The sequence below is a fragment of the Vipera ursinii genome (assembly GCF_947247035.1).
Source record: "Vipera ursinii genome assembly, chromosome: 4".
Classification (NCBI taxonomy): Eukaryota; Metazoa; Chordata; class Lepidosauria; order Squamata; family Viperidae; genus Vipera; species Vipera ursinii.
The window spans coordinates 62,316,980-62,339,190 of NC_139514.1; the positions used below are offsets into that span (position 1 = coordinate 62,316,980).

Here is a 22,211-nt window from a genome sequence, read left to right on the forward strand (position 1 = left end):
TAGTCTAAATAACTATGTAATGTGTAATGTTACAGATATACAGCAATAGCACATAGACTTATATACTGCCCATAGTGCTCTATAGCACTCTGGGTGGTTTACAAAGTCAGAATCTAGGTCCTCATTTTACCGATGTCGGAAGGATGGAAGGCTGAGTCAACCTTGAGCCTTGTCAGGATCAAACTCCAGACTGTGTGCAGAATTTGCCTGCAATATTGCATTCTAACTACTGCACCACCAGGGCACTTTTTGATATACGATAATGATCCTATAAAAATACAACATTATAAGAAAAGTCAACCTTTCAGATCTAAACTAGTTCTTGAAACTGTCAAAATATTTTGTCAAGCATAAATTCATATATTTTAAGTTGCAAATTTTCAGTCAGTCCATTTGGTCACCTGATCCAATGGTTGTTTGAAGGATGGTATTTAAAAGAATATTTAAAAAGTGATACATGGAATATAAGATAATTCATTTTCTCACTATAAGGCACTGTGGCTAACTTTCTTAAGTAACTACTCAGACCAGCAAGTCTTTGTCTGTCCGTCTTGTCATTCCTTTGAATAAGAAATCCAAATTTCTTGTAGCATTAATATTCTTGGTTTCAAAAAAAAATAACAACAACATAAAGCAAGCAGGAATTGTGAGCAGCAGTAATTTAACTTTCCATATAAATTCTCTTTTACTGCTATAGCACAATTACGTGGTGATATATTGGTGGACTGAATACCTTTCACAGATGTCTGTTTAGAAATCAGGCCTTCTTTGCTTTTATCTCTCTCTCTCTCTCTCTCTCTCTCTCTATATATATATATATATATATATATATATATATATATATATATATATATATAGATAGATATAGATATAGATATAGATATAGATATAGATATAGATATAGATATAGATATAGATATAGATATAGATATAGATATAGATATAGATATAGGTAAAGGTAAAGGTTCCCCCGCACATGGGTGCTAGTCGTTTCCAACTCTAGGAGCCGGTGCTCATCTCCGTTTCAAAGCCGAAGAGCCAGCGCTTGTCCGAGGACGTCTCCGTGGTCATGTGGCCGGCATGACTAGACGCCAAAGGCGCACGGAACGCTGTTACCTTCCCACCAGAGTGGTTCCTATTTTTCTACTTGCATTTTTACGTGCTTTCGAACTGCTAGGTTGGCAGAAGCTGGGACGAGTAACAGGCGCTCACTCTGTTACGCGGCACTTGGGATTCGACCCGCCAAACTGCCGACCTTCTGATCGACAAGCTCAGCGTCCTAACCCACTGAGCCACCACGTCCCATATATATATATATATATATATATATATATATATATATATATATATATATATATCAGAATGAAATTATATTTAACATTTATATTAGGTTTCCTGTCTTCTAAGCCTGTGCTGAGGTGTAGCTGGAAGAAGTCTGAAACATTATTTCGACTGCTTTGTACATCTGCAGTTGTGGATATGCAATAATATTCTTTGGTGCACACACAAAAGAATCTAATATAATCTGATGAAGGGAGAAAAACAGGAAATCTATTACTTTCCCTTGTGGCTTTGGACAGGTTGTTATTGCTGGGAAAAAGATGTAGGACAACGCTTGTACCCTTAATAAAGAATTACTCTCCTGCACAGTTACTTACAAAATAGTCCCAATGGAAATCATAATGGTTATCTGCCTCAATAAAAACAGCATGACTAATTTAATACTGTATGACATTAGAATTAAGTTGCAGCATTCATGACAGCATCAGCAAAGAATATCTTTTTTGAAAAGACACCATATTTTTCTCTCTCTCAATATAAATATAGCTAAATAGACACATATGGAGGTAGATTCAGTGTGACCAGTATTCTTGCCCTTTGCCCCATTTTAATTGGGAGTACTTGTAATTTGCTAGGTTACCTGAATTCAGCATTCAGTTTCTAATTTGTCTTTTTATGTAATTGCAATTTCATATATAAGATAGAGAGACTGTTTGAATTAGCTTTGGGGTTAAAGCCCTTCTGCAAAGAGCACACATTAGTATCATTTTTATGCTGAAGCCAAGTAATTCTCTTAGGCTAAATTTTGATGTGTGTTAATACAAAGTTCAGAGCACATATATATAGACTAAGATTTAAATGCAGAGGGACCTGCTCCCAGTCTCAGTTCAACATTCTGATCATCCTCAGAAAGCTAGAATGGATATTTTTCCTTGCTTGTATTATATAGTTGCAAACAAAACTGTAATGCATGCTGGCTGAGGAATTCTGGGAGTTGAAGTCCACAAGTCATAAAAGGGCCAGGTTTGAAGACCCCTGCTTTAGTCTCTTCACAATTTATTGAAAGTGTTTCACGTGTGCAGTACCTTGAAAACTCTACCATTAATCTATGTAATCCAATTCTAGTTAGTACTTGAAATGCTGCATCATTACCATATAATAATATAGGTATTTTTCCCAAAATAATTTAGGAAGATTTAGAGAGAACATTCCCCCTCCCAGAAAAGAATATAATCTATTTTATTGCCTGCAGAAAATTGTTGGAAAGCATTACTTTAGGGGGGAAAATCAGTTATCACATAGAAAACAGACACACTGCTGTTGAACAATCAATATTCTACTTAAGTAACTTTTTTAAAAAAATTCCATTTATATCCCGCCCTTCTCCGAAGACTCAGGGCGGCTTAGAAGCTTTAGCAGTAGCCTTCATTCTATGTATATGCCTGCTTATTAGGGCTTTCACACACACCCCAAGCGGCATTATTACAAAGTCAGCTTAATTGCCCCCAACAATCTGGGTCCTTTATGGAATTCTATAAGGAATTGTACAGTAAACTTTCAAAGGAATATGTCTCTAGAAATTCTCAGTCATCCAGGTCATAGTTATCCCAAAGGTGCTTTTTCATGAGGCAATTGAACTTTCTTGCTTTTTCTTTGAAGACGTTTTGCTTCTCATCTAAGAAGCTTCTTCAGCTATGACTGGATGGTCCAGTCAGAGCTAAAGAAGCTTCTTAGATGAGAAGCAAAACATCTTCAAAAAAAAAAAAAAACAAACCCAAGAAAGTCCAGTTGACTTGTGAAAAGGCACCTTTGGAATTTCAAAAGAATAAAGAATAAACCTTAAAAGCAGTAACTGACCAAGAAACAGCCTTTTGGGATTCCAGAAACTATTTTAGCCAAATCCTCTAATTATAAATTACTAAGACTTTTCAAAATTTTATTCCTATAAAAGTATTCCTAGAAATTTTTATGGTATGAAAGCTACAACAATATTTATTATTAACTTATGCAGATATAAGGGATGCGGTGGCTCAGTGGGTTAGGACGCTGAGCTTGTCGATCAGAAGATCGGCAATTTGGCAGGTCGAATCCCGAGTGCCGCGTAGCAGAGTGAGCGCCTGTTACTCGTCCCAGCTTCTGCCAACCTAGCAGTTCGAAAGCAAGTAGAAAAATAGGGACCACTACGGTGCAAAGGTAACAGCATTCTGTGCACCTTTGGCGTCTAGTCATGCCAGCCACATGACCACGGAGATGTCCTCGGACAAGCGCTGGCTCTTCAGCTTTGAAACGGAGATGAGCACCGGCCCCTTGAGTTGGAAACGACTAGCACGCCTGTGCGGGGGAACCTTTACCTTTATATGCAGATATATTCTTGAGAGGAAGGAGTGAAGAATGTCAGGAGTGTATGCCAAAAAATGTATATTTCAAGCAGAATCACCAAAACAGTAAAGGTCAACTCAAATTCCCAGTTAAAACAAGAACAAATATGGGGTATCAGCAATATAGGAAGTTGATGGAAGAAAAATACTCACTTTTGTGACAATAGCAAAGGCATCAATTTCTACTGCACAGAAGAAATCATTCCTGTATTTTTATCAAGAAAACCACATTTATAAAAAATATAAATGAATGACAATATAGTGCTGGATGATGGGTTCCTCAAGTCAGATGGCACTCAACATGCTAAAGAGAAATTGCTGAACATCTTTCACAGTCCTAATGTACTTATGATGTAGATTTAAGCCTTTGGGGCATTTTGTTTTTAATGCTGCCATACACAAAAATAAAATTCAAAGCTGCAGAAATAGAATTACAATAAGAACATGGAACCTAACATGCACGAACATGGGAAAGCTCAGTACATTGAAAGAGGAGTTGAAATGACCACAAACTGACATATTAAGCATTATTCAATTGAGCTAGACCTGGATCATACACATTCAGTGTGAAGATCACAATGTTTATTACTGAGGGCATGAAAAACAAAGAAGAACTGTGTGGCTTTTCTAGTTAGGAAGGGCATAGCAAGATCACAGCAAAGATAATATCAATTCATTTTATATGACAATCATTGAATTTTATGCTCCAGAAGAAGATGATCAAGCTTAATTTGAAATCTACAGGTCATACAACCAACATGTGCTGCTTGTGATTGGTGACTGAAGTCAAAGTTGGAAACATTAAAGAAGAAAATGTAGTTGGATTGTTTGGCTTAGGAAACTAAAATGAAGCAGGAGACTAGCTTATAAATTTCTGCTACTCCTCTGGATGTAGAAGAGCTCAATTAAAACATCAAAGCCATGACCAGATACTGACTGTGAAATAGATCACAAGCTGGTCTTGTGCAAGTTCTAAGTTAAGCTAAAGAAAATGAAGAAAGCCAGTTAGTTTCCAAGATATGATCTTGAACATATACCGTACCTACAATTTTCAAGTAGAACATCAAGAGTCTTTTTGAAGTCCTGAACCTCATTGATAGGACACCAAAGAATTTGTGGAATTAATATTGCTAAGAAGAAAAGACAAAGGCAATAAAGTCAAAATCTCAAAAAGGAACTTTAAAAAAGGAGAGTTTCATAGAGATCTTAGAAGAATACACAGCAATAGAGCAACATTTGTGAAGTCATGGAAGATGAAAATAGACATGAAAAAAAAATAGATATTTCAAAAGAACTCTGAAAGAAGGAGATTCCAACTTCAAACTGGTATGCATATACAAATAGATAGATAGTAACTGATTCAAAAGACATCAGACAAAGATGGAAGGAGTATATTGAAACATTGTATGTTAGAGAGGTCGGCATCTAAGATATCATATAATATATTTCCTACTTACAAGAATTTGGAACATGAAGTTAGATCAGCACTCCAGTCATTGGAAGCTGGCAGACTACAGGAATTGATGGGAAATTCCCTAAAATATGGCAAGAAACAATCAAGCTTCTAACCAACCTATGCAGAAAATCTGGAGAACAACACAGTGGTCAATCTACTGTACATTCCAGCACACACACACACACACACACAAAGACTTAATAGATTGTGCAAACTATTCTACCACATCATTAGCAAACTAATGCTAGCAAGATAATGCTTATGATCATCCAATGCAAATTAGAGCCCTACATGGAGAAAGAGATACCAGATGTTAAAGCTGGCTTTTTAAAAAAGCCAAGGAATATGAAACATTATTACTGATGTATTCTAACCAACCTATGCAGAAAATATTTAGTTCAACAGTTCCATTTATTCATTAAAATAAACTAGCTAAGTTAACAAGATAAAAAGACAAATCTTTCCTTTGAATACTTTATATGCATTCCCATCAGGCTGGGCTATATCAGATTTGATAGGTTTTTTTTATTGTAATTAATTTCCGTATGTATGTCCTGCCTAGATAGAGACTATGAACTAGATAATCCTGTTTTATTTATACATGTAGTTCTGCTGCCACATATAAAATAGGGATCTGTAAAATGAAATTTACCTATAGTAAATTAAGAATATTCAGACCTTGTGGGAGTAACTTCAAAATAAATTATTTGAGACAGAAACTTGACAGGATAAAATACGAGGTTGTGCACATCAGCATAATGTCACACTACCTTTTTAATAAATGAAAATGGAATGAAAGTGTACATTTCATTTTTAAGGCTTTTCTCTTGATTTCAACTGAGACATCACTTTATTAGAGACAATTACCTAATTAGCCCTTTTCTAGAACACTAATGAAATAAGCCTTCATTTCACTTCTACACACTGTAGAGCAAGGCTGTCAATCAATGATTGATTTCCATTTCTAAACAAATAAAAATGTAAACACCAGTAAATAATCAAACATTATTTTAAATTAGGAAGACTTGGCAAGGAAAGAAATAATTTCTGTCCAGGTCAAAATGTTTCCTCATGGCAAAAGGAAAAGACTACATTATTAAATGAATTATAAAAGTCTTCTGGTTACTAAACATAAAGAGTGTGATTGATGAAGAAGTCAACCTAGAAGACTTTCATAAAAGAGGTATGCCCTTTTGACTTTCTGGGTTATTTTATGTTTTTGGACCAAATAGTTCCATTTTCTCTTCTGCTATAATTTAGGAAACAGGATGGCCTTTCTCAGATCAGCAAACAGTCTAGCAGGGAAACAGAAAATTAGAATCCTGGCCTGTTCAATTGCCTAATTCAAGCCAATTAACATTTTAAAATGAGACTTTGGTCACATCTTGGACTAAACATTGTACACAGCATGATTTGGTCTGGGCTTAGCACATTGTATGAAGCCAAATAAGTTTTGAAACCTATGAGATTATGGACAAGGTTGCACTGGACTTCCAAAACATAAATCTATAGGGAGTTTAAATGGACAGTGTTTAATTCAAAGTGTCTTACTGGTGCAGGTTTTTTTACCTTTAAATATCCTATATAGTCAACTTTTATTTATGGTTTTATACAGAATGTGAGGCGAAATCTATTTCCTCATGTCTGCATTATATATTATGTGTCCATAATAATTAATAAGTAAAAGAACATTTCAATTTTTTTTAGCTCTCAAAGAAATTTCTGTTACTATGTCACAAAGTAATTGTAACATCTGGCACAATTACAGCACTAACGTACAGCCATTATGTTTTGGTAGAAAACCTTGCAATTAATAATGTGACCATCATATAGGAAGATTTCTGCATGAAACATTATTTTATTTATTAACCTTGTATGCCACTTGACTCCCAATAACTTTCAAACATTGTCCATTACTGCGTATTCATAAATATAAGGAAACACAACTTTAACAGTCTAAAATAATGAAAGAAAGTATAGCTTTTACCATGAAATATTTGCTCTCATGAAAGAAAGAGGAACAGTATCTGTATGCACAAAGTATATTGAAAAATGAAACTAACAAAAAGGCTTTCATAGCTATCTTTTAATTAAGAAGCCATGTATTCATCATAAAAAGGGAAGATTCAGGGTAAATGGAAAGTCCAGAAAGTTTTCTACATTATTAATTCATTAAAACTATTTCTTAAAAGAAAAGTGGACGATACCCAATTTGTATGGCTGTCATTTGCTTTAATAACTAGCGTTCATTACTAGAAGGAGAAGCATGCTCACTAATGTACAAGTGAAGCAGAGATAAATGAGCTATTGCCACCAAGGTTATTCATTCCCTGAAATGTAATTTCCAAGACAACTTTGAGATAATTTTCTATTGGGAAATATACTTGACCATTGGCATTTAACAATAATTCCAACAAAAACAGGGGCAATGATTTATTGCTCATACTATACCATAATAAATATCTTTTTTTAATGAAACTGCATAGCATGGAACTTGATTGACTGATCTGAATAAAGTTAGTGGAATCATTTTAAATGTAGTATTTCCTAACCCAAAAGGGAAAAAAAGAAAATAGGCCTGTTTTTCTATCAAGAATTAAAAGGTTGTAGCCTTTAAAAAAATGCTTGGCCACAGCCCATGGTTTGTTATATTTGATCATATATAAAATTCCTGTGGTTCATATTATCTTCCTCGGCAGTTCTTGAATCTAGCATGCTGACTTAAGAAACTTGGAAGATTAATTTGAGCGTAATGCATATGCTAAAAAATTTCACAATTGCTAGTATGAAAGTGGAGTCTACAGTGTTTAGCTGCTAACTGTGTCTAATATATTATGACAAAATATAGTACAGTACTCTGGGAAATTCTCTAAGGATGCTTAAGTGTCTAAGGATTTTTCCCCACATGTAATTATGAGAGACTTTTATGGAAGTGTCTCAGGGCTTTGAATGTTTTTCTGCTATTAAGGGGAAATGGATATTCATGCAGTATCTATTTTAACCAATATGTAGAGAGCCAAACACACATTGTAACTGTATTCAGCATAAACTACACTGTAATGGGATTTTCTTGTTTGATGTGCAAGCCATGATATTATTTATTTAATATTTAATATTATTCACATTTAATCAAATTATAGCTTAATTTTCAAAACCATAGAAGCTTCTTTTTAAAGCTAAAATAAATAGCAAAGAAAAATTTAGAGAAGACACCTTACAAAATGGTAAGGTTTTTTTAATGTTTGGCCAGTAAGCACTAAAAGATGTAATGATCTCACTTTGTCCCACTTTCTGTCATGAACATTTGGCCTAAACCCTAGTTCATGCCCCACCCCCCAAAAAAAACCCTATTCCGGCAATTCTGAGATATCAACATCTTTTTTTTCCCCTTATGCAGAATGTTAAAATCTGGAATCCCCATTTGGAATTCATATAGTGAGAATGATCTACCACAGTCTACAGCAGACATGTCAAACTTGCGATGTCACGTGACATTGTGCAACATATCAGAGCCTTTTTGCCATTGCCAGCAATGGGATGGGCGTGGCTTCCAGATGACATGTCCGGCCCACGGGCTGGCAGTTTGACACCACTGGGCTACAGTATATCAGCTATTCTCCTTTTACTGTCCGCCCTTGGAACAGAGTTATGGAACTATGGCCCTTTATGACTTGTGGACTTCAACTCCCAGAATTCCTGAGACAGGCTAGCTCAGGAATTCTGGGAATTGAAGTCCACAAGTCATAAAAGGGCCATATTTCCCACCCCAACCTTAAAAAAATGTGCTTTTCCTATATCTAGGCTGAAAGATAAAATGCTTTGCATTAAAAACTGCACCTTCTTATAATTTTGTTTAATTTATTGCCAGTTTAAAACACAGCTACTGGATTAACATCTGTAGAATGGCAAAATTCTATAGATTGAAAGGGAGGAGAGAGAATAGGGAATATAAATACTGTTAATTGTTAATCAGTGCTTTTGTGTGGGTGATATGGAGACATATTCCTGACAATCAGTGGAGGTGGCTTAAAAAAATAAAGTTAACTCTTTGTGAAAATCAGCTTTCAAGGGCAGTAACCCAGTGGTGAGATTCAGCCAGTTCGCACCACTTCAGCAGAACCAGTAGCTAAATTTTTGTTGCCCAGGCCCAGAATGGACTTCTGGAAGCAGCATCCACATAGAGACCAGTTGTTCACATATTTGAATCCCACCACTGCAGTAATCCTGCTAGTTTGGGACACCTCTGCAAAATACTTCTTTATGTTCACAAAAGAAGTCCTTCAAGAACACAAAATATGAGTTGAATTTGACTCAATTGTGCAATGCAACCATTTCCCATTGTAGCCAGGCTTGTTCTTTTGGAGGTTAGAATTCACTCTGTCTGATGTTATTTGAAACACCAATATAGGCAAAATTAGATTGTTTCCAGAAAAAGAGCTTTATTGAGAAGGTAAGAAAAAGTGGAAAAGTGATTTAAATGCACTTACTGAAGATTTATAATTGCCACATGCTTGAGGTTACATATGAACTTGTGTCAATATTACTTAAACACACACACACATGTTCAGATGTAATAGAATAGAATAGAATAGAATAGAATAGAATAAAATAGAATAGAATAGAATATCATTATTGTCATTGTGTAACTCACAACAAAATTAAGTGCTGTCCACAGTGCGCACTACACACAAGTAAAAACAACAAATAAGAACATATATTATATACACACATCCTTCACATTCTATTCACCATTACGCTGCCCCTAATATTACACTTTAATGTTGCACTAAAAAAGGTAAAGGTAAAGGTTCCCCTGCACATGCGTGCTAGTCGTTTCCAACTCTAGGGGCCAGTGCTCATCTCCATTTCAAAGCCAAAGAGCCAGTGCTTGTCCAAGGATGTCTCCGTGGTCATGTGGCCAGCATGACTAGATGCCAAAGGTGCACGGAACACTGTTACCTTCCCACCATAATGGTCCCTATTTTTCTACTTGCATTTTTTACATGCTTTCGAAGTGGTAGGTTGGCAGAAGCTGGGACGAGTAACAGGCACTCACTCTGTTACGCGGCACTTGGGATTCAACCTGCCAAACTGCCGACCATCTGATCGACAAGCTCAGCGTCCTAACCCACTGAGCTACCACGTCCCTAAAGTTGCACTATACTGTGGTATTTAATATGATTACAGTTCTGGGATGAAAACAATTTTTCAGCCTATTTGTCTTTGTTTTTATTATCCTGTACCATCTGCCAGATGGTAATAGTTCAAAAAAAGAATGGGATGAGATGAGTCTTTAAGAAAATTTTGAGCTTTCCTAAGACAACAGGAACTGTACGGTTCATCCGGGGGGCAGGGGGAGAGGGCAGCCAATAATCCTCTGGGCGATGGTAATGACTCTCTGGAGGACTTTCCTATTTGCTATTGTGCAGCAAGCAAACCATACACAAATGCAATAGATTAGAATGCTCTCTATGGAGCAACGGTAGAAGGTCACCAGCAGTTGTTGTTTCCTGAGAAGACTCAAGAAATATAATCTCTGCTGGGCCTTCTTAACCAATGCTATAACATGAGCACTCCAGGGCAAGTCCTCCTTTATGGTAACAACCAGAAACCAAAAGCTTGCCACCCACTCCACACAGTCTCTGCTGATGATCAGGGACTTAATGTCTGATCCATTTCTCCAGTAATCTCCTATAAACTCCTTGGTCTTAGTTCTGTTGAGAACCAAATTATTGTCTCTGCACCACAAGAGCAACCACCCACCTCATCCTGGTAGTCAGACTCATACACCTTGGAGATAAGCCCCACCACTGTTGTATCAACTGCAAACTTGCTGGGATGAGTGGGGTGTGTGGTCATAAGATTTATGGAACCATCTTCTGGTCGAGCTCCGGATGGCGCCTGACCTCCGCTCCTTCTGGCACGATCTCAAAACCTACCTTTTTGAACAAGCTGGCCTGGCCTGATGGGATGGGGTTGGGTTTTATAAATTTGTTTTAACTTTTAATGTGTGCTAATTTATTCATGGGCATTGTTGTTTAATTCGTTTTTAATTTTTGTATCTTGTTTTTTAATATGTATTGCCCTGTTGACCGCCCTGAGTCCTTCGGGAGAAGGGCGGTATACAAATTAAATTAATAAATAAATAAGTGTACAAGGTGTAAAGTGGGAGGCTCAACACACAGCCCTGTGAGGGGCCCATATTAAGAATAAGGGCTGAAGAGATATAGTTGCCTAATCTAACCTCTGAGAGTGGCCAAACAAGAAGTTCATAATCCAAAGGCCAGATTGAATATGAAAGCCCGAGACTGACAAGTTTAGAAACCAGTGTGTATGGAAGAAGTGTGTTAAATGCAGAGCTACAATTCACAAAGAGTATCTTTACATATGTCCCCTGCTGCTCCAGATAAGTCGGAGCAGCATGGAGAGTGATGGCTATGACTTCCTCTGTGGATCTTTTTGCTCTATATGCAAACTGGTGACTGTCAGGACACAGTGTGCCTGCAGACCAGTTTTTCAAAACACTTCATGATAATAGGGGTGAGTGCCACTGATCTATAATCACTGACACTATTAATAAAGGAGTTCTTTGGTAATGGAACAATGATGGAAGCCCTCAGACAGGATGGAATAGTGGACTGGGATAGAGACTGATTAAAAATCTTGGTAAAGACCCCAGCCAACAGGTCTGTGCAATCTTTAAGGACCTGGCCAGAAATGCCGTGAGGTCTAGCAGCCTTCCTTGAGTTCACAGTTCTCAAGGTACTCCTTACCTCATGCTCCTCCACAGTGAGGGGAGGGTTGCGGTGGACTAGTGGCTGCAGCACAGCTGCCTCTGATGGCTTCACTTCAAAGCAGGCAAAGAAATGATTCAGCTCCTCTGCCAACGAAGCATCCCTGTCAACAGGAGTGATGTTATTGGGTCTATTGTTGGTGATTGGTTGGATCCCCTGCCACACCTGCCTCACAACATTCCAACCTGCATGTGTTTAATACCACTTTACTAATATTATCTTGCATGTTTTATTTATGTAAATAATATTCAAATTTAAATTTAAGGCCAGTATAGATCCCAGTATTTTGCCACTATTGTGAGTTAATAACTGGGACTGTGTAAGCACAATTTAATGGCAAAGAGAAAGAAATATAAAATTCTCTTCCACCACAGAGAAGCAGCTGGAAAGGAATGTCCGGGTAGGGAAATGTTTCATATAAATATAGTTGACAAAAGTTAGCAAAATTTGTAGGGTTATGTAGTTTTTATGATCAGACACTACTATATAGAAGAAACAAGACAGGTTATATAAAATGAACAGTAAGCTTAGAAAGCAAGCTAGTATGAGATTATAAAGGAAGCAAGCACATTAGCACATAAATATAACCCAGAGATAATTAGCCTACTTAAAATGCTTAATTAGCTGTATTTTACCAATAAAACATGTTTCAAGAAGCATGGCTTTTGACTTACATCTAAAAAAGCATATGCATGTGCTGAATACTTAACAATCTAAAAGTGAGCTTGTAAAATTAAATAGTCACTGCATAAATATTGAAACCTATTATTCAAAAGTACTCAGATCAGATGTTTAATGATGAACAATTTGTTTATTTTTCTCTGACATCCAACACTATTCTGTTTTTCAAGAAGATATTTTGAATTTCCCATCAGAACATCCAATTCACTTAGATGCAATTTGTTTACTGTTTCTTACTACTGCATTCCAGTAATATTTTATGGAATTTACTAAAATCGTACGGCATGTCTAATTATTTGAATACATATATATTTAAGAGAACGAGATCAGCTTTATTCTTTTTTCTGTTTGCCTCTCAATACATAGCAGTTACAATGGTACATGTATTTCCAGGTTTTGATTTTGAAATCAATATTATGAAATTTCTAGTTCTGATACTTTCCTCTGTGATTCTTGGTACAGTAGCTGAGAACTCACTATATATTATCACTTAGTCAGGTGAGAAATGTGATGAATAGATAAATAAATAAATATTGATTAGATCCACGGAAATAAAAGCTGTTCATGTACTGTGCACCAGTGATTTGTTCCTGCTCTAAATATCCATCCAATTTAACTACTATACATGAACAACTAGATCATTAGAACAAATATCCAAACTCACTCTCATGTTGGACTATTACTCTCAAGAAAACTTTCCCTTACTATATAGTACTGACCTGTCTATCAGTCCTCTTTTTAAAACTTTTCCTTACAGTAAGTGTATTCATAGTGGCACAGTGCCATATCAAGTTCTATATCCATTGTTTTAACTGGTTCTTTAGGTCAGCTTTATACATAGTCTACTAAACATATCATATTACTGATTACTGAGTCAACATAGTCATCATACACTTTTATTGGCATGTCAGATCTACAAATATGGAAAATGCATGAAGAGTAACATCGAAATGAATGCTGCTTATAGTTATATCATAAGCATGAAACTATTCTTATATTTATTTAATTAGCCTTTGCTGATTTTAAAATATTCTAATTATTAATTTTTAGGCTTTAAGTGAAAAAAACAAACAAATGGCTAATGTGTAAAGTTTATATTCAGAAAATATAAACTGTTCACATTAGAACAGTCCTGGATTCTCAATAAAACAGTAGCAGCAAGTTATTAAAATGTGCAATATAAGTATCAATCTGCTGTGCCAAAATAAATATTTTTTAAAAGATTCCTATGAATTGCAACTGCGTATACACCAGTTAAACAATATTTTAAGGCACATAGTCTTGCATGACATTAACAACAAGAAGAAAAGCTTTTAAAGATGCATCAGGGTTTTACTTTGCTTGACAATTCATTTCCCATTATTGTTGGGTTGAAAGATACTTGTCTTACTTAAAATATCCCTGGAGCACTGGCCTACTTTGGACTTAAAGCACATCTAGCTAAGCAGTCATCTATCTAACAACAAACACAATTGCCTAGTAGATATCATTTGTATACATTATGGAAGCCTTTAATAAATGAATAACAATGAGACAGTTCTCTTTTTTTGACTCTATATTGTTTACCTCAGGAAAACTAGATAAACTGCACAGTTTGCTTTCAAACAAAGGATCCTTCTAAACCAACAACTTGTAGCTATAATGGAGAACACATTAAGAAATAGGAATTATATACAGTACTTTGTGGAAGTCTTCATTTTATCACAGCAAGCTGAGGCGTGAAGAGTGAAAGGTGGAGATGGATGTGGTTATAAGCACAAAAGCAGTAGGAAAATATGAAGAAATACATAATTTTTCTTTATCTTTTTCTGTTCCATGTGGACCTTAATTAACTGGAAACCATAAGGATGTCCCCAATGATGGTCACTGATTTCAAAATAGTAGACATGACCAAGTGGTCAAACCCTGCTCTTTTTAAATTGTATCATACACATTCACATGTATAAAAAGAAGCAAGGTTTCAATTGCCTCAACATTTTGTAGACGTTGATCATCAATGCGGATTCCCTTGAGAAACAACTTTATATTCTATAGTGCTTTTATTGAAACCCAATGGACAAAAATCTGAAGACTGAATTTTCTCCAGTTGCCATATTAGAGCTGGTCAGCAATTTCATATCAAGGAGGCAAGTTCAACCATATCTTTCCAAGATGAATTTGGATATTGAAATCTTTTCTTGGAGAAATATAGAATAAGTTATTTCTGTAAATCTGAAATCTCTCTCTGAATTTATAAATAAGATAAAAACATTGAAAAGACTATCTGGCATCCTAAGTTTCCATTCCTATTCTTCCACTGAAGTTCAGGTTACTTCCATTGAACTCAATAGTTATACCTCTGAAAAAGTCATGCAAGGTCAGTACCAGATGGTCATTTACTAAAATACGCACCTCCCCTTCAATCTACAGATTTTTCTGCTGCAGAATTATTGCAGTGATTATTTGTAAGATGCCTGTTAATGCTCCCTAATGCTGGGAATGCCTCCTTATGTGCAAATGAACATCCTGTGCAGTTGAATCTTTAGCAGATGTTTCAGCAACAATTTCAGATAATCCCAATCTGTGCAATGTTCACCTCGGGTTTATTATGAAAATTTTTGTTGAGATGAATGGCAAATAACAATCCCTTTCAAGTCAAAGTATAACTAGGCAAATTGTCAACTCATTTTAGGGAGAAAAATCTGATAATTAACTTTGTCTATTCATTCCAGTATAATCTACAACAATGGCAATGAAATAACAAGACATTTTCTGACCTTTTATTACATTCTACATGCCCAGGATGGGATTGTCTAAGGGCCCTGCTAAACTACATATTTCATCATAAATTATTATATTCATATTGCTTTTCAATGAGGAAGAAATAGATTCTCAATATTTATTGATCTCTACAAGAAATATCCTCAGGTGACATTAATGATTGTCATATACTGTATCATATTAAGATGTGGTATATACTATTAAAATTTTTGACATCTCAACTATATAATAATAATACATATTATCAGTGATTGGACTTCCAAAAAACTCTCAAATCTCTTTATGAATTGCTGGAAAGTGAAGGAAATGAGTAAAGAGTAGAGGAAGAAATAACATTATCAGGTAGGTGATCAAGTCTTATACGCTAGTTTCTTTTTTAAAATAAGGATAAGACCATTAATATTGCATTCAGCTTTATAGAATTTGTGCTAGGTATGACTCATGTTCCCATTAAAATTAGTACATGAAAAAGCCTATGAAAGGACAACCATTTTACCATGTACAGTATAATTACATATGCATTAAATGTATTTTAATTCATAACTCTGGTGCTGTATTTCCAGAAAAATCTTTTTTTAAAAAAAGTATCACTAGCAGCAAACTGAAAAGGAATAGAAATTGCATCATAAATGTGCAACAATTTTCTCTAACTCCTATGATCATTTAAAAATGTAAATCCAAGAATGAATCTTAAAGAAACTTTAAAAAATATAAGCATTCTTGGACTGATACATATTGCATATAGCGCGGTGAAAATTTTGTTGAACCTTAGTTTATAAAAGTATTCAAGTATATTCACTGATTAACTGGATACACATTGTTCTGGCACAGCTCAGGTTTGCTTTTGCATTATATTTTCCTGCTTTTAAATCATTTATCTCTGTGAGAGTCTTTTGGGGAGGGAAGTGGGACAACTTTAAGAGAATAATTAATGGAAAGTAAGTGATTAATGGAAAAGAAGTGGGTAGTTAAATATTTAGCTTCCATGTCACTAAACAAAATGTAAAAAGAACTCCACAGATTACAAAAGCTTTTCTAATGTGTCTGCTACAGTAGTTGCATGAGCAGTAACTAGGTTTCATAACTGTCAAAGAGTCTCCAAGGATTAGGAAAAAAAATGTATTTATCATGTACCATATAAACCCCATTATTTATTTAGTCAGATAAAGCAGAAACAATGCATTCAGAAGAAGTCAAGTAATAAAGGGGTTAAAGTGTGGCCAGGACAAAAAACAGCTCCTACAGAAAGGCCACATATTCAGTAAATCTATAAAAAAAATACATGTGAGACAAATGTTATTTCCCATGTTCATATAAAATATGGTTGCTATGCCTTCTAATGTAAATATGAGCAATGAATGCAGAGGTTTTTATTATTATTATTCATTGGGAGATTTTGTAATTGAACAGACTATGAGCCATGGCCAGACAGGATTGCAATCACATCTTTTAGCCAAAGGCTTCTTCTGGCATTAACTGTCTTATCCATCTCTCATCTTCTCAATCAACCTACTAATAAAAAAATACCCAGATAAGACATGGCATTATGCTAACACGGCTGAGCTAAAGTGTGATTAGTTAGGTGTTAGGACTTAATTTTATCATCTAAAAATATTTCTAGAAAAGAAAAAATAATAATATCAGGTGGGAAAAATGATCATGCATTCCAAATTAATTTAAAAGTAGCTTTATTCATTAAATAAAGTCTTGATATAAAAAGGTCTAATAGCTCTCCGACAAATATGCATATGTGTCCCAAGAAAAGTCCTTTAAAATTGTGTTATTTGAATGATATTTCACTTTATGCAGCCCCAGAAGCCAGTTTTGTCATATACAGATTTTCACTATATTTTAATGAACATGAAAATCATTTTAGGTCAGTAACTAAAAACATGTTTGATCTGAAGTTCAGTTTAAGTGGCTGTACTCATTTTTTGAAGAGAAAAGGTTTGAAAGATATTTGGGCTATAAAATGGGAGATCTTCTTTCTGATCTTCTTTCAAAGCATTGGGATAGCTGATGTCAGCCCCATTAGACATGGCCCACCACAAATCAATTCCACTGGAAGAGTAGAACTATAGTTTATTGAGATTGGTTATAAAGAACAGAATCTTGCAATCCTGTGCTTTACTTGTCCTCCTCCTTATATCCCCAATGAATCAGGGGAAAGGCTACCTGAGTCACTTCCAAATACCTTGCTTTTCAGGTTTTAAATAATGTTTAGCTCTCTTCTATTATGTAAGAGTTCTTGAAGAGTACTGTCAGGGCCATTTCCCATCCTCTGTACATCTCCTTGGGAATGAAACTCAGAGCTATAGGAATAGCTGGACAAATTCTCCAGAATTCCAGGGAACTTGCAAAACCTGAACAATCTTACTTGTGCAAATAGGCCCTATACAAATTAGCCTGAGAGGTAGCTGATTAACAAACTGAAGGTTGGTTTATTTATAGCTTTCAATGTATGAGTTCAAATTATGAAATAACTACTTCAACCACTTCAGTTTGAAAACACTATAAATGCCTGTTTAATGTTTGACTAATTTTCTCTATTATGTAATAATTTTATTTCATACTCAGTAAGTATATTTGCAGGTTACTCAAACATGGAATCTGGTTACCCTGCTCTTTGAAGAATAAATTACCTGTCCATAAATTTTACCTGTCCATAAATTTTAATAGGAGAGGATTTCAAAATAAGAGCTGGTTGAAATTATGAATCTCTGCATATTCAATTTAAGGCTCATTCTCTTGAAGACATTATTGAACCCATAAATGCAATTGAGCTGGCCAAAGGCTGATATACCTCTAAGGCTTAATTTAAAAATGCTAGCCAGTGTTTTTTCTGGACAATACAAATTTTGGCAGTCCACAAATTATCTACAATAGATTACTTAATAATTTTCAGAGATCTGGCTCTGGGACTTTGGCATAGTCTCCAGGTCCAAAACTATTAATTGTCCTTTAACTCATCATAATTGTCCTTTAACTCATCTTCACCCAAATGCTCTCAAACAACCCATCTGCAAACAGGGCCAAAAATTGTGTGGGTAAAAAATCTCATATAATTAAAATAATAAAATAATGTCACTATTTTGTTTTCTATTTTGCTAAAATTGCAAATCTTAAAAATGAATATAGGTTAGTAGGACTGAATGGGCAGCTAGAGATGAAGCACATCAGTGAAAAGCGGCTGCATCATATGAAATTCTAGGTTTCATAATACAATGTCAAGAGGAAGAAAAAGTCACTTATCCTCTTTCTGCTGCATTGATCAGCAGAATGAATACAGTGTTCAAGCAATGCAAGCCCTGATGGAGACATGTGTTATGCACATTGACCTTGTTGATTCACAAACTGCACATAGATTCTGGATGGAATTCAAGGTGCTGGTTCCTACCATTAAAGTAGTTCATGGCATAGGGCATGAATGTCTGAGCATCACTTTTATCCAATTGTCTCTGCCTGTCTAGTTTGGTGGATGTGATCCAGGTCCCATCAATTAAATAATATCTCCTTGTGAAGCCCAGGAAGCACAGCTACTGTACTCTGCTGCAATCCCTGTCCTTTGGAATGGTTTTCTCTTAAGGTTTGTATAGCTTCCTCTTTACGCCATTTGGGAAATTATTAAAGATATGGTTATTCCCCTAGGCCTCGAGGATAGGATGATGGTGACTGTAAGCCATTACAGTTGTTTAGACTGGCAGTTGTTCTAATCAAATCAAAATTATGAGGAGACAAATTCACACAACTTTCTGCTATGATTTTAGAGTGATTCAGAGGAGATAGCAGTATCATAATTAAATACGACACATGTAATAAGTGTATAGTAGATATTAAATTTGGAAAGCAATACAAAAGAGTGTACAACAATAATGAAATAATGATCAGGGGATAAACTTACATTCTACAAATTAAAATGGTTTTCATAATATTAAATCAATATGATTCAACACACAGTTATTATTTAAATATGTAATATTTAGATTCAAAGTTTCCAAAGTTTACAATCAAAATATGTTCAGCAAAATTACTGGCTTTACATAGATGTAACTGAAAATATCTCATTTAGAACATCTAATGTAAAATACTGGCTAGATGTTGTAATATTAATATAATATTGCCTTTGAATTAATATATTTTACCTTTTAGGTAATTGGGGAAAGGAAAGTTTTCGTATATGACTCTATATGTGAAAATAGATGCTTTCATGAAGTGGTAAATTTTATCAACTAAGGACTTTACTGTGGGAAAAATAGAAACATGAGACTGAATCTTAAAATAAGCAGTAACTTGTAATTTCCACAGGAACAGAGGAAAGCTAAACATTAGCCTAGCCTGGCTCTGTCATCATGGAAGAATAAGGATGGAAGCAATAACAGCCTTCTATTTGTCAAGAATCAAAAACTCAAGTCTTACAAGACAGACCACTGATTTCCGGAGTAATCTGTCTATAGTACAACAAATATGTTTTGACAGTGCAAAAATATATCTTACCAGATGCAAAACATTATTTTTGACAGAGTGCTTTAAAGAAAACTTAAATTTTGCAGTGGAGTGTAGTCAAATTAAATCCATTTCTGGTTTATCCAACAGTTTTCTTAGTAAACAACACAATTCATCAGCTGGAACACTTATTTTATATCAATCACAGACACCTCTTTATTTAGTTCTAGACAAATAAAGGAATAGGACACAGCAAGTATTGTATAGTTAAGCTAAATAAAATATTATTATAATAATCTGCATGAAACAAGTATATTCTCAATTTTAAGATCAGACAATGTCGGCACTTCTAGAATGTCACTTACCCAACTGTGTCTCTTGAATTGTCAGTTTACTCTCCAAAGGATACAAAAGCTTTGGTGGTTTTTCTGTAAGTGGGGCTAGAAAAAAACACAGAGACACATATTTATTCTTTTAGAACATTCTTGAACAATGTTAAAATGTTAAATGTTAAAATACTTTCAATAAGTCAGGATCACATAATTATCCAAAGAGTTAGAAGTTGTAATAGACTTTATTGTAAGAGAAGCAGGGTAATAAACTTCTACACAGCAGGTTTAATAAGAAGAGATCAAGAAAAATAAACAATGATATAAAAAATGTGGGAAAGGGCATGAGAAAGAGAAAAACTGTCAGGCAGGCAGAGACAGTGTTTGCAAAGCTATTCCAAACTATTGAAATCTTGGTGGCAGCATAAAGAACATTTAAGGCAGAAAAGGAGACATAGATGTTTGAATAAATACATAACCACATCATCTGTGCATATAAGAATCAGCACCACCCTACATCATTGCTTGGTTGGATTGCTGCAATGTGTTCTACATGGGGTTGGCTTTGAAGACCATCTGGAAACTCTGACCAGTCCAGAATGTGATGGCACAAGCAGTTCTGGACACTCTATGATGTGCTCATATTACATCACTGCTGCATGTCCTGTCCTGACTTTTAGTTTCTTTCTGGGTGCAATTCAAAGTGTATCATCTTTAAAACCCTAAATGGTATGGGACTAGTCCAGAGGTCCCCAACCTATTGGGCACCAGGGACTGATTACATGGAGAGAAGTTTTTTTTGTGGACCGGGGTGTGTGTGGTTTTGTGTGCTGCCTGCATCTTGCAGATAGGGCTTTGCTTGTTTGTGTGGCCTGATTGCTGGCATGCCATGGCCCAGTACTGCTCCATGGATCGGGGGTTGGGGACACATGGACTAGGCCATGTACAGGATCACCTTTCTCTGAGGGTATGTTACGTTGCATGAGCTCTAGGTCAGAGGTCCTCAACCTTTTGAGCACCAGGGACCAGTTCCATGGAGAGAGGTTTTTTCTGTGGACCAGAGGGGGCATGGTTTTGTGTGCTGCCTGCATCTCATGGATGGGGCTTTGCTTGTTTGTGTAGACCGGTTGCTGGCAAGCCATGGCCTGGTACTGGTCCACAGACCAGCGGTTGGGGACCCCTGCTCTAGGTCCCTTCCCTTAAATGTTGTCATCTAGCAGGGCCTAAATGACAACATTTTCTTTTCCATAACAGTTCCCCACTCTCCTAGCCTTAAGAAGGGCTTGAAGAGCTGACTCTTCTCACAAGCACGGAGATATGATAAGGCTGGAGTCCAGCAAAATGGTGGGTAGATGCATGACAGAGTGCTGCCATGGGGTTTTATAGACTTTTTAAAATTAAATTTTACTTTATGATTGGGAGGGTTTTTTATTTTAACTGTTTTGTGAACTATTAAATATTGTTATTACAATGTGTGTATATATTACACATACACATGTATTAGAATATGTACATATCCAAGCAGTCCTTGAGTTACAATAACTTTATGAAATTTTTAAACAAAATAAAAACTAACAGAAATTAATAATTAAAATAAGAAAAAGAGAAAAAACAAAGCAAGAAACAGAGAACAAAGCCAAAAGTGCAGGAAAAAAATACAGAAAACAAATATAAAGAAAATGTTTTTCAGAGCAGATATAAGTATATATTTACATTAAATTCTTACAGTAAGTTTACAATATATTTTTCATTTTTATTATCTACCACTTCTTCTAATCATCAAATCCATATGTCATACATAATTTCATTTTTTTCTGTTTCATGCACAAAGTTCAAAAGGGGTTTCCGATCATCATTAAAATGAATCAATATCTTTTCTCTAACCAAAGCTGTCAATTTTGTCATCTCAGCCAAGTTCACCACCCATTTTTCCATTCTAGGTAATGTCAAGTCCTTCCATGTGCATATCAAAGATAGTCCTCAACTTCAGTGGCAGTTGGGACTGAAATTATATTACTAAGCAATGTCATAAAGCTCACATGATTGCACCATTTCACTACAGCAGTCTCAGCACTCCATTTTGTTTTTG

The 22,211-nt window shown here is 35.4% G+C and overlaps 1 protein-coding gene across 1 annotated transcript in view; it reads right to left on the bottom strand.

Annotated features, from left to right (window-relative positions):
* IL1RAPL1 (interleukin 1 receptor accessory protein like 1) overlaps positions 1 to 22,211 on the bottom strand; it is a 757,275-nt gene that overhangs the window by 197,659 nt on the left and 537,405 nt on the right. Inside the window, exon 5 of the mRNA XM_083362907.1 lies at positions 20,159 to 20,233. Within this exon, the coding sequence (XP_083219033.1) occupies positions 20,159 to 20,233 (75 nt within the window). The remainder of the gene's footprint in view (positions 1 to 20,158; positions 20,234 to 22,211) is intronic.